We start from the raw sequence: 15,241 nt of genomic DNA, 5'->3' as shown, positions 1-15,241 counted from the left end.
AGGCACTCTGTTTGTTTGCCTGCAGAGTAATGCAGACAATCTGTTCTTTCAGCAAGACAATGTAATACTTCACTGCCCCAGAACTGTGTGAAAATGGTCTGAGGAACACATTATTGATGTGAGGGTGCTCATGAGATACCGCCGGTTACGAAACCTTTATCCTATTGGCACATCAAGCAAGATGTGTGTGCAGCTTCTACCACTCTCATTCAGTTGCTGGTGGCATTTGTACAGCCGCAAATCAAGATTGCTCCCCATGCAGAGTCCATACCACAACATGTCACTCTGTTACCAGGGCAAAAAGGTTAGTAGACAGTACTAGATAGGTGTGTCCAAACAGACTGATCATGAATGTATATTTGAAGCAGTCCAGTTCAAGAGGTCATAGGGTGAGAAATGACATGGAGTAAAATGAGCATATGATGTCAGCTGTAGAGAAGGTGTCTGGCCAGCTATGGTTTATTTGCACAGTTCTAGATACAGTGTATACTGAATGGTTGTGTGACCCATTCTAGAGTAACAGTTCTAGAGACATTCACACAAACTCTATGGTCAATAGTCACAAATACTCATATCATGAAATTCTTGTTGGAGGTGACATTAACTTGCCAAGTACAGACTGGGATGTCTATGGATTCACTGCCGGGGGTACGTACAGACTATCACGTGAAATACTTTTGAACACGTTTTCTGAAAATTGTCCTGAGCAGCTAGCTAGACAGCCCACATGCAATGGAAATATCTTAGACCTTGTAGCTACGAATAGGCCCTTATCGACAATGTCAGTACAGAAACGGGGATTAGTGATCATGATGTCATTACAGCAACTATGATTATGAATGTTAATAAACTAGTCAAGAAGGCTAGGAAAGTGTTTTGGCTAAATAAAGCTGATAAACAATTATTAACTTCTCACTAGACAGTGAATTGGCATCACTTAGTTCCAGTAAGATGGCTGTGGAGGAATTACGGGCAAAGTTTAAGCAGATTGTAAATTGTAGTCTGACAGTAATGTGCCTAGTAAATGGATGTAGGATGGAAAAGACCCACATTGGTTTAATAATGAAATTTGGTTGATGCTGAGGTAGTGGAGGCTGCTGCACTCTTGGTTCAAAAGGGGACACACAAATGACAAGTTAAGGTTAGTAGAGATTTGTGCGTCTGTAAAAAGATCTATGCGCAAAGCATACAACTGGGATGACCATCACACCTTAGCAAAAGATCTGACAGAGAACCCAAGAAAATTCTGGTCATATGTAAAATCAGTAAGCAGGTCTAAGGCTTCCATTCAACACCTTGTCGAGCAGTCTGATGTGGCAGCTGAAGATAGCAAAACGAAAGTCGAAGTTTTAAATTTCACGCTCAAAAAATCATTCACACAGGAGAACCATACAAACATACTGTCATTTGACCATCGGGCAGACTCCTGTATTGACAACATAGAAATAAGCATATCTAGGGTAGAGAAACAACTGCCAGATTTGAAAACAAATAAATCACCAGGTCTGGATGGAATCCCAGTTCAATTTTACAAAGAGTACTCTACAGTATTAGCTACTTACCTAGCTTTCGTTTATCGTGAATTTCTCACCCAGCACAAAGTCCTAAGCAACTGGAAAAAAACACAGGTGACTCCAGTATACATGAAAGGTAAAAGAATGGCCCCGCAAAGTTACAGAACAAAATATCTAACTTCTGTTTGCTACAGAATCCTTGAACATATACTCAGTTTGAACACAATAAACTTTCTTGAGACTAAGAAACTTATGTCCACAAATCATCATGGTTTTAGAAAGCATCTTTCGTGTAAAACTCAGCTTGCCATTTTCTCACATGATACACTGAGAACCATGGATGAAGGGCAACAGGCAGAGCCCATATTTCTAGGTTTCGGAAAGCATTTGACACAGTGGCCGATTGCAGGCTATTAACAAAGGTACGAGCATATGGAATAAGTTCACAGATATGTGAATGGCCCAAGGGCTTCTTAAATAATAGAACCAAATATGTTTTCCTTCACAGCGAGTGTTCATCAGGGACAAGGGTATCATCAGGAGTGCCCCAGGGAAGTGTGATAGGACTGCTGTTTTTCTCTATACACATAAATGATTTCGCTGGCAGGGTGGGCAGCAAGCTGCGGTTGTTTGCTGATGATGCCATGGTGCACAGTAAGGTTTCAAAGCTAAGTGACTGTAGGAAGATACAAGATGACTCGGACAAAATTTCTAGCTGGTGTGATGAATGGCAGCTAGCCCTAAATGTGGAGAAATGTAAGTTAATGGAGATGAGTAGAAAGAACAAGCCTGTAATGTTCGGATATAGTATTACTAGTGTCCTGCTGGACACAGTCAAGTCATTTAAATATCTGGGCATAACGTTGCAAAGCAATATGAGGTGGAAAGGATATGTGAAAACTGTGATAGGGAAGGCAAATGATCGACTTCGGTTTATTGGGAGAATTTTATGAGAGAGCGATTCATCTGTATAGGAGACGGCATATAGGATGCTGGTGCGACCTATTCTTGAGTAATGCTCGACTGTTTGGGATTCGTACCAGGTTGGTTTGAAAGAAGACATTGAAGCAATTCAGAGGCGGCCTACTAGATTTGTTAACAGTAGGTTCAAAAAACATGTGAGTTTTATGGAGATGCTTCAGGAACTGAAATGGGAATCCCTGGAGAGAAGGCAATGTTCTTTTTGAGAAACACTATTGATAAAATTGAGAGAACTAGCATTTGGAGCTGACTGTCAAACGATTCTACTGTCGCCAACATACATCGTGGGTAAGAACCACGAAGATAAGATATGGGAAATTAGGGCTCATATGAGACGTACAAACAGTTATTTTTCCCTCGCTCTATTTGCAAATGGAACAGGAGTGGAAATAAATAGTGGTACACAGTACTATTCGCCACGAACCATACGGTGGCTTGCAGAGTACCTATGTAGATACAGATCACCAAAGCTGATGGGTGGAATCTGAACTGCGTGTGTGTTGATTTAATATTATTATTACTTGCAGATGGTGGCTTATATCATATTGTGTGCAGTGGAGAGGGTGAACTGTTGTGGAGAACAATGTTTTGGTTGTGTTGTATGCTTATGTGGTTGACATGACAAACTGAACTGTATCATAGGTCCGAGTCAAAGTTAGGTTGGAAGGTGATAGTTTGGTTGTATGGTAGAGAAACCATGACAAAAAACTGTTTTTAGGGTTTCATACCTCTGTCTGTAAAAACGTAACACACAGGATCACTTGGTCATCTGTCTGTTAAGACCCCTTTTTCTCAAAAATGGGTAGAGGTATCAAGTTGAAATTTATGTCAACTACTACAGTAGCTTTCCCATGTAAAAAAATTAAGCTTATAAGTTAATGCATTCAAAAGAAACAGCTATTTATGTTACATATTTAGATACCCGCAAACTCACTCATCAAAACAAATGAGTTGTCATTTATGTAGGTCAAACATTTTTTGAAATTTCAAATTGCATTTGAGAATATCCACAAATCTGAAATTATGATTCTGTGAAATAAATGAATAGAAATCTTCAGTCAAATGGCACAAATTTCTTTCAAAAAATGTGGTGAGGGACAGATCTGTAGCGTAGTTGGAGGCCTAAATTAATTGGAAAGTAACAGTTTAATTAAGAAAAAATGTTCAAATGTGTATGAAATCTTATGGGACTTAACTGTTTAATTAAGAGTTGCTGAAGGTAATGAGTAGGTACGGATAATAAAGGATACATAGTGCTAATACATGTCTGTTTTTTAGTAGGCATGGGATTTGATTATTGGGAGTTGATTGACACGGTACTGTACTGATGATATCATTACCATGATTGTGATATGACTGACTGACAATGTCACCAACAACACAAAACGTCAGCAAAATAAAACAACATACTGACAGCACTTTTTTTGTGTAGTTAGTGAAATCATCCATTGGTCACATCTCCAACATGATAATGATCTTATTAGTCTATCAGTGTGGTATTGCATTTTTAACTAATGCCCAATAACTGCTTTGACTGCCCTCCAAATGAAATAGATATATATCAGCAGTACTTGCTGGTTCCTTCCTTTCTGAAGTGATATATGCAGTTTCATATTTACCAACACAGAGTACCTCATATGAAGAGTAATGAAAAGTAGTGCACGTAGTAGCACTGACAGGGATTTGAGCGTTGGTATTTGAATGCATAACAGAACCGAGTTTTCATGCGCCAGCAATATGATTTATGTTTTTTTTTTTTTTATTATTATTATTTTTTTTTTTCCGCACTATGGAAGCTATTCGTAATCTACAGATATTTGTGACGTAATTTACTGCTTATTTTTTAAAGGAAACACTAAGTAAATTAGAACAGTGTTGCAACACTAGACTTGCATTTGAGAGTAGCAAAGTATAAAACCCAGTAGGATCATATGGAAATAGGTTTTTTATGGATTTCGTACATCACTATGTTTAATGCCAAGGCAGCTCCAAATAAGAGCATGGCCACCTTTCAGCCCCTTCCCTGTCCATCTGGACTCAAGTTTTCTTCCTTGTAATATAAATATACAAAAGTGCCAATACCTCAACAATGTATTTAATATATCCTATACTACAGTATAAAATGTCCAGAAGACAAATAAATAAATAAAACAAGATGTAAATTAAAACAGAAACTACAATAACTTAAAATGCACTTTTAGTTTTCTCACCGAGACTAGGTTACTATGATTATTTTTAAATATGTTGTAACAGTATTTTTTGAGTCACTCAAAAAAAACTTGGTGGGTCAGCCAATGTTTTAAGTTTATTAAGCACTACAGATTAAAACAATTGAAGCATGCCCAGCAGAAGTGTCACTTATGTAACATACTTTTGGTACTCCGTCGAGTTGCGTGTTGTGGAATACTCTCTCTAGTATCTGATTTTGTCACCATGGTCAAGGAGGTACTATTACCACTTTCTGATGTGCACAGAGATTCCACAAAGAAAACTTCCCCTTTTGCATTTATCTCAGTTTCCCATTCCAATAACGACCTATATGTAAAAAAAAAAAACAATCAACACAAAACAAATCCAGATAAGGAATACGATTTGTTGGTATATTTATTAGTTGTAAAGTTTACCCATCATATTCGGAATCAGAATATGAACTTGCACTTGAAACTGTGTCTGAACCGCTTTCGTTCCACCATTCAACAACATTATTACATGATTCCCCCGAACTAGTACTGGTTTCCCCCAAGCACTGTCCATTTAGTGACAAATACTCTTTTATTATCAGAGAATCATTTTCTCCCATGTTATCCATTGCAACACTCACATTGCAGGGTAATTTTCTCTACCAAGAATAAGCAAAAAAACACGCACAATGGAGAAGCAACAGCCCCATAGGATTTGCACCTTAGATACGAACTCCACCCTGTGTTACCGATCACCGCAATTATTTTCCATCTGTTCCAGAATCAGTGTCAGGTGTGTTATTAAATAAAATCACAGCTGATGTCTCCCCCTTTACTACATCAACTGACTGGACTCGTACACCAATAACTTACTGACACATGCCTACACGACACACCCATACACATAGCCATATTCAAACATACAATTAACAACAAATCATTAACTTCAACGACAAGCACCCACACCTCACACAACTGACCCAAACATAAACAAAACACCACAGCTGTCAAAGTACTACCATCAGAGATAAAACTTAATAACACACTTTTCCTAGGATGTTAGAATCCGTGGAGGTTAATCTGAACATCCTTGCACTTTTCTCATAGACTAGGAATATCTCTGGCGTGAGCATTGTGTTCTACGCATGTTATCAACATTATGGTGGATTCCCACTTGTCGGAACGTCAAGTAACCCTCACGTTTTTGAGCGTTGACGGTTAGAGGAATTCGTGAGCAATTACACTAAACGGCAACTCCGAAAGAACGTCGTGACATCACAGCTGATTCTTAAAATAGCCACCAGAGGCGCTATTTCCTAGTTCATCGTAGAACGTAATAAAATCCCGAAAATTAGTTTAAAGGATCTTGCAATGATGAGAAACAGGAAAAGCGGGCAAAAAGAATCAGTGTTAGAAAAAAATGTTAAAAAATTGAGACTGTGAAGGGGAGTTCCACACACTTCACAAGGAGATGGAAGAGGAGGAGTCATCGTTCCACAAATATTTCAGAATGTTTAAATAACAGTTGTTTTACCTGTTGGGCAAGATACAAATAAAAATTACGAAGGCAAATTAAAGATTTAGGCGTCTGGTGTCACAACTGGAGAAGCTGATGGTTTGCCTAAGGTATGTCTACATGGGCCTTTTTGCTGAACTCAACAAAACACATATGGAGGTGCTACTTGCCGGCAGAAACAGAGAAATATCACTTAACTCCGTCAATGGCCCGTTGAAACACTCTTCCCTAGGAACCGTGACATGTCAATGACATTCCGTTGATGGCATGTGTGACTACCATAATTTGAACTATAGAGGAGAATCTGTCGACGTGACGGTGATGTTCCGTTAAGTGTGAATCCACCTTTAAACCGCGAGTGGCGTGTGGTCTTGGCACGACGCTGTTTGTTTATGTTTGCAGCAGAGTTCGAAACATCTAATATTACACGTATTTGTTGAATTCTCATCATTTGTTTATTTGTAACAGTAATGTAGAATTACTGTAGTTGCTACAGGAGCAAGGGAAATACAGGAACGGAGAAAAAGTTGGGTATGTCGTAGTGTACTTTTTTGAGTAAAGGTTTTAGATCTATTATTATGTGTAGGATTGTTGGGCGAATCTCGAGCCATCTGCAGCAGTCATTTCTTGGTATTCGTACATATAAATGGTATGAAACCCATAGCTTAAAAATAACCCTTTCTTTAACAGTGGTGGCTCTCAAAAAATACTGGTAGAAGTTAGGCTTTTTCCTTTTTATACTTTTCTGATTGTTCACACCTGCGTAATTTATGCTCAGTTTATTTGTTTTAAACTGAAACATGCTTACCATATGGTACTATGTAACATGATGGGAAAGTTTCAGTTTTATTTAAAATCAAAATGTTCGTAAAATATTCCACTCTTGGTTGGATAGAATGTTTCGCATAATTGAGAGTGAATGTGTGTGTATGTATGTGTGTGTATGAATACATACCATGAACAGCAGTGATCCCAACACACTTCCCTGGGGCACATCCGAAGTCATTTCTGCATCTGTGAAAAACTTCAAATCCAAGACAAATCCAAGACAACCTCTCCACCTAGAAACCCTCAGTCCAGTCAAAAATCTAGTTTACTAGTGTATGTTAGATATTGTAGTTCGCAACTGCCTCGTTAACTACTACCGTTTACTGAATCTCTTTGGAAAAAGAATGAAAACTGCTATTTTATTCTAACCCAAGAACACTGTAATTTTATTATACGAGAAAGCATATACATAAAGTACATATAACAGATAACACACAAGTGGTTGGCAGAGACTTGAGTTCCAGCCTATAGAGTCATTAGTTCTATCATGGGGTGCAGCCAGCAGGCTGCACACACAAGTGCTGTTACACTAGCAGGCCATGTGTCCTCTAGTGACACGGTAGTTGGGACCTGCCTTGGCGCTCAACAGCTGAAGGGGGCACACACAGCAGAGGAGAACGGTTGTGAAGGCATCAGCAGCAGCGATGGAGGTGAGGGCGCCCGCCAAGACAGAGGAAATGGCTAGGCAGACAGAGGATGCAAGGGTAGCAGATGCGCTCCCAGTGCACAGCGACCCACGTGAAGTAGTAGCTGGTCGAAGTGTGACGCCCTCCCTTCAGCTGTGTGGACAATGCAGAGGCGTTGGCCATGGTGACACTCGATAACTGCTGGCACCCATTTCGGTTGGCAGTCAAAACCATGAGCCCCAACAGCTGTGCCACACTGGCAGCGTTGCAGTGCCAGTGTAGGCAGATGTCCTGGCATCAGTTGAAGCAGATGTATCAGAGTCCAGGGATGACGGCCATGCAACAACTCTGCAGGACTCTTTTCAGCAGCAGGGGTAAACTTGTAAGAACTAAGGAACCAGTCAAGAGCCACTTTCTGTGACACACCCAAAACAAATTTTTTCATCTGAAACTTAAATGTTCACTCTAGTCAGTTTGGTTCTCTGTTTTACATAGGGTGGAAAGGAGGAGCTGTGATATGGCAACCACCATTTTTTTTATAAAAGTCTTGAAATTCTTGAGATGTGAATTGGGGGCCATTGTCAGTAATTAACGTATATGAAAGACCTTCTGTTGCAAAAATTTTTGACAGAGCTGAAATTTTTGTAGCCACAGAAGCAGACAGACAATACACAATGTACTGTAACATAGAATATGCATCAGTTACAAGAATCCAGTAGAAATTCAAGAAAGGTCTCGCAAAATCTATATGAATTTGTTTCCAAGGCTACTGTGGAACTGGCCACAATGACAGAGATGCAGGGGGGGCTGCCTGATGGATAGAATCCAGTGGACAGGCTGTCACAACTTACGCTATTTCCCCATCAATGCCTTGTCAGACAGCATGTCTGCATGCAAACCCTTTCGTTTGTGACACACGCCAGTGGTCCACATGTAATAAACGCATGCCCTCATGCCAAAGGGTGTATGGGACTACAACCTGAGGAGCAGTGTCGTCTGTAGCTAACAGCAGAACTCCATCTCAAACAGAAAGACAACTTTGTAACGCAAAACAATTTCTGTAAAGATCAGAAGCATAGCCTGGAGGTTTTTCCAGCCAGTTATGTTGTAAAAAGAAACAACTTTACTTAAAACAGGATCTGCGTCTACAATTTTGGGGCTAGTAATAGGAAAACCATCAACAGCATTTTGAGTCTCCACATCTAAATGAAAACAAAGCAGTTCCTCTTCACCAAAGTCTCGATCCAGACGACTTGGTAAAAGATAAGATGTTATTACATAAGATGCCATCAAACTCCTTCATGTGTGTCATTGTGCACTTCCCTTCATGCTACATGGTCTACACCTCAACAGATGACACTGAGGAGCTAAAATAGATGTTATGGAGGCAACTATATTTTAAGTTCATGCAGTGTGCTGTGCTGGTGGGGGAGGGGGCCAGAGGGGAGGAAATGTGTTACATACATTTTCAATATTTGGGATATATGTGGCTTAGTAGTACATTTAACGAGCGATCCGTCTTTTTTTCTATTATAATTAGTCTGTAATGTAGTGGGAATATGTACATTAAATGCGCTAACAATATGTCAAAGTTTTACCATTAAGCAAAATTGTGCTCTAGCCTACAGGTAAGAAGTAAATAAGTACACTAAAACTGGATAAAAATACGATGAAGAAGCAGGTGGGATAATCACTAATATGCAGCAAATTCAGTATTTTCTGGAACAGTTTCAAATACACTGGCTTGCTATTAAGTCGTTTTGCGATGCTGGTGATGGCAAAAATTTACCACAACAAACTCAGCAATACAATAAAGTCCACATCAAACTCAAAGACAGTGGTGCCTGTCTCGGATATCAAAAAATGAGTGCATCTGGACGGTGACACTTGTTGCAAAGAAGCAAAAATGCCTTTTCATTTTTCTCTTCAAAGATAAAAGAGTCCTGTTTATTCCAGGTATCAAATGCAAATTGCTATGATGCTTATGAAGTGCCTATACTAAATCCACGCCACCTGATCAAACAGACTTAAGTAATTCAGCGACACACAAGGATAATAGTGCAAGGCTGAAGATAGATTAAAGTGCAGGGCACAGCGCCCAGGAGAGACAACAGTATCCTACATTCAAGACATCCCGGAGTTGCGTAAAACAGTGGATCCTAGAACGAAGGAGGAAGATAAGGTTGCACATCTCATGAAGAGTGTTGTTGAGGACATGTATCAAGCCCTACTCCTGAAGGAGGTTTCAACAGCAAACGACTTCATAAAATCGTGCCAGTATATTGAGACAATGATCAAAAAAGAATTACACGCAAGAAGTTTTAACAGCTTCCAAACATTGTATCGATGTCTGTGATGGAGGAAGGAACTGATTTCACAAGTGTTCTTCGTCAGATAGTGAGAGAGGAAGTTCAGAAGGCATTTGAATTGCACGGCGAGCAAGAAACGAGACGCTTAAAGAGGTCATAAGAGAGGAAGTGGAACAGACATTGAACCCAATTTATCATCCTTCATTTCCCTTTAAAACGGTGAAAAAGTCGAGACCCAGGAGGAGTTAGTTTCCTACAATGCCTCAGGAGGAACCTGTTTGGGCACCAAGGAAGACTGAGATCTGGAGGACCCAGGATAACCAACCGGTATGTTTCTGCTGCGGACGCCCGGCACATGTGGTGCCCTATTGTCGAAAAAGGCGACGGATATTTGATGACGTATGAGACAGAAGACAACAGACCGATCTTAGCCGACGCCAACTCCGGGACGACGTAAACGAACAAGAAGACGTGGGTGCAGGACGACATAGGTCACCATCGCCGCAAGCTAGCCGCTGGAGAGGACGATCCCCAACACGCCGATCAAGTCTTCATCGTCGTTTAGAAGCTCCAGCCGGTCACCTAGCCGCCGCAACCTGGAAAACTGAAGGGTGCGGCCTTCCTTGGTGGTGAGGCCGCCGAAGAGAAACATCCTCCGCCATCGGTCACAACAAAAGTGATAGGATGATAGGATGGCCGACCAGCCCAAGCTCTTGTGGACTCTGGAGCATCATATTCAGTCATTTCGGAGCAGTACCGTCGCCAGTTGCAAAAAATCGTATTCATCGACAGCAAAGCATCTCTGCTGAAGGTAGCTAATGGGAAATAAGTAAAACCTACTAGAAGATGTGTCAGTCGTGTGGGTATAGGTGGATATACACAGCCCTTAGAATTCATTGTCTTACAAGAGTGTAGTCAAGACGTCATTCTCGGATGGTACTTTTTGAAAGCTTCTCAGGCAATTACAGATTGTGGCCTCTCAAAGATTATGCTAGACAAGACGAGAGACTGTGGACAGGAAGATGCGCATCCGAGTGTGTGGAGACTATGCATGCGGGACGATGTGATCATTACTGCAGTCAGCGGTAGAAAGGTAACTGTCATGTGTCATGCTATGCATCGAGCCATGGATCTTGTAGTGCAATGTAAGAGAAGCATACCACTGAAGAATAACTTGGTCATCCCAGCCTCCGTCGTCACGTTTAAGAAAGTATTCGGTGAATTATGGTTAGTTAACTGTCGCCGAGAACCGCTGATCCTTCCAAGATGCATATGCGTAGCAAACACTGAGCTGTAATTGAAGAACAGCTGAGTGTCATAGAAACCTCCAATGCCGAATCTGTGGGCGCTACCACTACGAGACAAGATCGTCTAGCTCAACTATCACCAGATCTCACTAAGGAACAACAGAAGAAGCCGCTTGCCATTCTTCAAGAGTTCTCTGAATGCTTCAATTCACAAGTGAAGAGCAAATTAGACAAATCGACGGTGAAGCACCGGATTAGCACTGGAGACCATCAACCAATAAGCCAGAGAGCATATCGTGTGTCAGCAACGGAACCTCGAGTAATTCGCAACGAGGTAGAGGAAATGATGAAGAATGACGTCATTCAGCCTCCGCAGAGCTCATGGCCGTCACCAGTGGTCCTCGTCAGTAATAAGGATGGCATGTGGCCCTTTTTTGTTGATTACAGGAACCTTAATAAGAGAACTAAGAAGGACGTTTACCCTATTCCACGAATTGACGATACACTAGATTGTCTGAAGGGAGTTAAGTTTTTTTCAACCATAGACATGTACTCGGGATACTGGAAAACGGAGGTAGATGAAGATGATCGTGAGAAAACTGTATTCATCACCCCTGATGGCCTGTATGAGTTTAAGATAATGCCGTTTGGATTGTGTAAAGCAACAGGAACTTTTGAACGAATGATTGATAGTCTTCTAAGTCTTCTGAAGTGGACGATGTATCTCTGTTATTTAGATGACATTATAGTGTTCTCAGAGACATTTGATGACCATATAAAAAGACTGAGGGCCATTCTTAAGCGTCTCCAACAAGGCGGACTGAAACTTAATCCAAGAGAGTGTCTCTTTGGTGCAAAAGAAATCAAAATACTTGGGTACCATGTGTCAAACGAAGGTGTGCAGCCAGACCCAGAGAAGGTGAGATATGTAACGGAATTTCCTATTGCTAAAAGCATTAGTGATGTGAGAACCATCCTCGCATTAAGTTCTTACTACCATCGTTTCATCAAAGCCTTTTGTATCAAAGCCATTCCACTCCAAGAGTTGTTAAAAGCTGATGCTAAATTTATCTGGGGTGGTGCTCAACAAGACTCTTTTGATGTGCTGCGAAAAGCTCTGATGACTGACCCTGTACTTGGTCTGTATGATGAGAGAGCACCTAAAGAACTATACACAGATGCCTGCGGGTGTGGGATCGGTGCTGTTCTGGTGCAAATTTCGGATGGAAAAGATAAGGTTATAGCTTATGCTTCTAGGACACTTACAAAAGCCGAGAGAAACTACTCAACTACCGAAAGAGAATGTCTTTCTGTGATCTGGGCCATGTGCAAATTTCGACAGTATTTCTATGAAAGGCCATTCACAGCTGTTACAGGCCATCATTCACTTTGTTGGTTGACAAATCTTAAGGATCCAACAGGACGACTCGCCAGGTGGGCACTACGTCTTCAAGAGTATGACATTACTATACCGTACAAAAGTGGAAGAAAACACCAAAATACCGACTCTCTCTCAAGAAACCCTGTGCAAGACCATGAAGACTTTGCTGAGGATAGTGTCTGTCTCGCTGCATTCCACGATCTCTCTGCTGAGCAGAAGAAGGACGCCAACATAACTCAAATTACGCTTGCCTTAAATCGGTCAGAGGATGTGAAAGGACAATTTAAGGTAGTTAATGGATTACTTTGCAAGAAAAACTTTGATCTCTTTTGAAGTAAGTGGCTAACAATGATTCCTAAACACATGAGCTTAGACCAGGGCTTCACAACATACGTGGTCGCGGAACAAGCTGTGAGCAGCAAGGCGTGAGCACGGAGCAGCGCGAGCACGCTACCCCTACTACCGGACCAGAGCGGAGAGTGGGGAGAGTCACGTGGGGCACACAACAGCTGCCGCCAGTCAATGTAAATCCGTGGCCACCTGCAGGGATATCACTCACGAATTATTACTGTGACAAATGAAACAAATAAGGAGAATGTACACGCGCCACATAATTTTATTAGCTTAGTGTATGTCTCTACATTCGTATTAATTTGTGAACTGTTACACAATAAAAGGTGTCACTGAAGTGTGGGATTCTCTGTTATCTTGTACTTTTTGCCCTTTACAATTGCGTCTATGTTCGGAGTAATTGTTCATGTGCATTGTAGGCTCAGCGTGCAGTTTAAATTTCGATCAGACAATGCGTTTCTCATGCGTGTCTTGTTACATTTCATTGCAGAGAACAGTTATTCACAAACATACATGGAACCGAACATTGATATTATTGTAGCCGCCAGTTTGTGCAAATGAGGAAATCTATCCTGAGGGAAGTGTCTGTAAAACTCCAAAATGTTTTTCTTGTTCTGTAATTTGTCTCAGTATTCTCTGTCACACTGCAGTTCAATAATTTCTAGTTGCAGTTCAGGACGAATCTCTTCAATATTCGCTGAATATGGAGAGGAGAACAGATCAGAATCACTGTCTAGTGCTGTCAGATCTTGAAAGCGTTGATCAAATTCTTCCTTAAGGGCAACTAAACTATGTGAATAACGTTCACAGTCTTTGTGAACATCTTGCATGGATGATAATTTAGGAAAATGAGCTAGATTTCCTGTTTCCAGCTGACTCACCCAAAGTGTCAATTTCATTTTAAAAGCTCGTATTCGATCTATGAAATGAGTAATTAGCAGATCTTTACCTTGTAGTGAAATGTTCAAAGCATTCAGATGGCTAGTTAAATCTGCTAAGAATGCGAGATCACATTTCCATGAAGGTTCTTTCAATTCAGGAACACACATGTTATTTATTTCCATGAACATATTTATCTCATCTAATAGGCAAAAATTCGATTTAATAATTCGCCACGACTAAGCCAGCGGACCTCGCTATAATAAGGCAGGCTACCATACTGGCTTTCTACATCCTCAAGAAAGCTTTTAAATTGTCTGTGTTGTAGCCCATGCTTCCTTATATAATTGGTTGTACAAACAACAACACTCATCACATTTTTCAGAGCGATACTCTTTGCACGTAAGTTTTCCTGGTGGATCACACAGTGAACGCCCCTTATTTCATTCAGCACAGTCAGTTTTTGCATTTTCTCCTTCAACAGCGCAACGAAACCTAATTTTTTCCCCGTCATTGCTGGTGCACCGTCTGTAGACACTGAAACTAAAGAATTCCACGACAATCCTATATTTTCAACACTTTCTTCAACACTACTTAAAATATCACCTCTGGTTGTAGTGTTCTTCATGGCTACTACATCGAGGAGCTCCTTCCTCACCTGAAGATCTCTATTAACACCTCTAATAAATATGGAAAGCTGCGCTGTTCCAGTGATATCAACACTTTCGTCCAGAGCCATAAAATCTTTATTGATATTTGCAAGCTGGCTCTGGACGTCGTCTGCCATGTCCTGTATGCGACGCATAATGGTCATGTCAGATAATGGCACAATCCGAAACTGTTCAACTTGAGATGGACACAAATGTTCCGCTGCAACTACCAAACATCTTTTATTAAATCGCCATCAGTGAAGGGACGCAGGGATTTTGCTAAAAACAAAGCAATTTTGTAGCTCACTCTGAGAGATGCCTCAGTTGATTTTTCTTCGTCATCCAGATCTTCTTCGGATAGCTTCCATTTAAGTTTAATAACTTCCTGTGCACGATCTGGTCCATCACATTTTCCACTTCCGTAGTCTTTTGCGTGGTACAGCATATAATGTCGCTGCAAATTAAATTTCCTAAAAGAATTCAGCGTTTTGTGACATACTAAACATTTTGCAACACCATCTTTTTCTGTAAACAGATACAATTCCTCCCAGTGGGCGTTGAACTGCGAAAGCATGGTTGGGGTTACACAACGGCGACTTGACATGATTCTTAACCAGCGAAGTGACTGTTAGAGCTGATCGTAGTACTTTTACGTTACACAGTCGGCGCGAATTCAATAGGCACGCTGCGGTCCTATTCATACGTGCGCGCGCATTTCCGCTTCCTCCCCTCCCTCCCTACTCCGCCGCCTTGCACCTGCTCGCGAGCACGTGCCTGAG

The 15,241-nt window shown here is 41.0% G+C and overlaps 1 protein-coding gene across 2 annotated transcripts in view; it reads right to left on the bottom strand.

Moving 5' to 3' along the window:
- Positions 1–5,744, bottom strand: part of LOC126183629 (protein inturned) — a 287,053-nt gene extending 281,309 nt beyond the window's left edge. The window contains exons 1-2 of one of the 2 annotated variants that reach the window (XM_049925752.1): positions 5,120–5,744; positions 4,867–5,030 (exon numbers count right to left, since the gene is read on the bottom strand). In XM_049925752.1, coding sequence (XP_049781709.1) covers positions 4,867–5,030; positions 5,120–5,304 — 349 coding nt within the window. In that variant the 5' untranslated portion in view covers positions 5,305–5,744. The remainder of the gene's footprint in view (positions 1–4,866; positions 5,031–5,119) is intronic. The other variant, XM_049925751.1, reaches the window with a different exon arrangement.
- Positions 5,745–15,241: the final 9,497 nt, after the last annotated feature.

The sequence above is a fragment of the Schistocerca cancellata genome, chromosome 4, assembly GCF_023864275.1.
Source record: "Schistocerca cancellata isolate TAMUIC-IGC-003103 chromosome 4, iqSchCanc2.1, whole genome shotgun sequence".
In the NCBI taxonomy this organism is placed as follows: Eukaryota; Metazoa; Arthropoda; class Insecta; order Orthoptera; family Acrididae; genus Schistocerca; species Schistocerca cancellata.
Note: the sequence above shows the minus strand (reverse complement) of the source record. Positions and strands in the feature narration are given on the sequence as shown.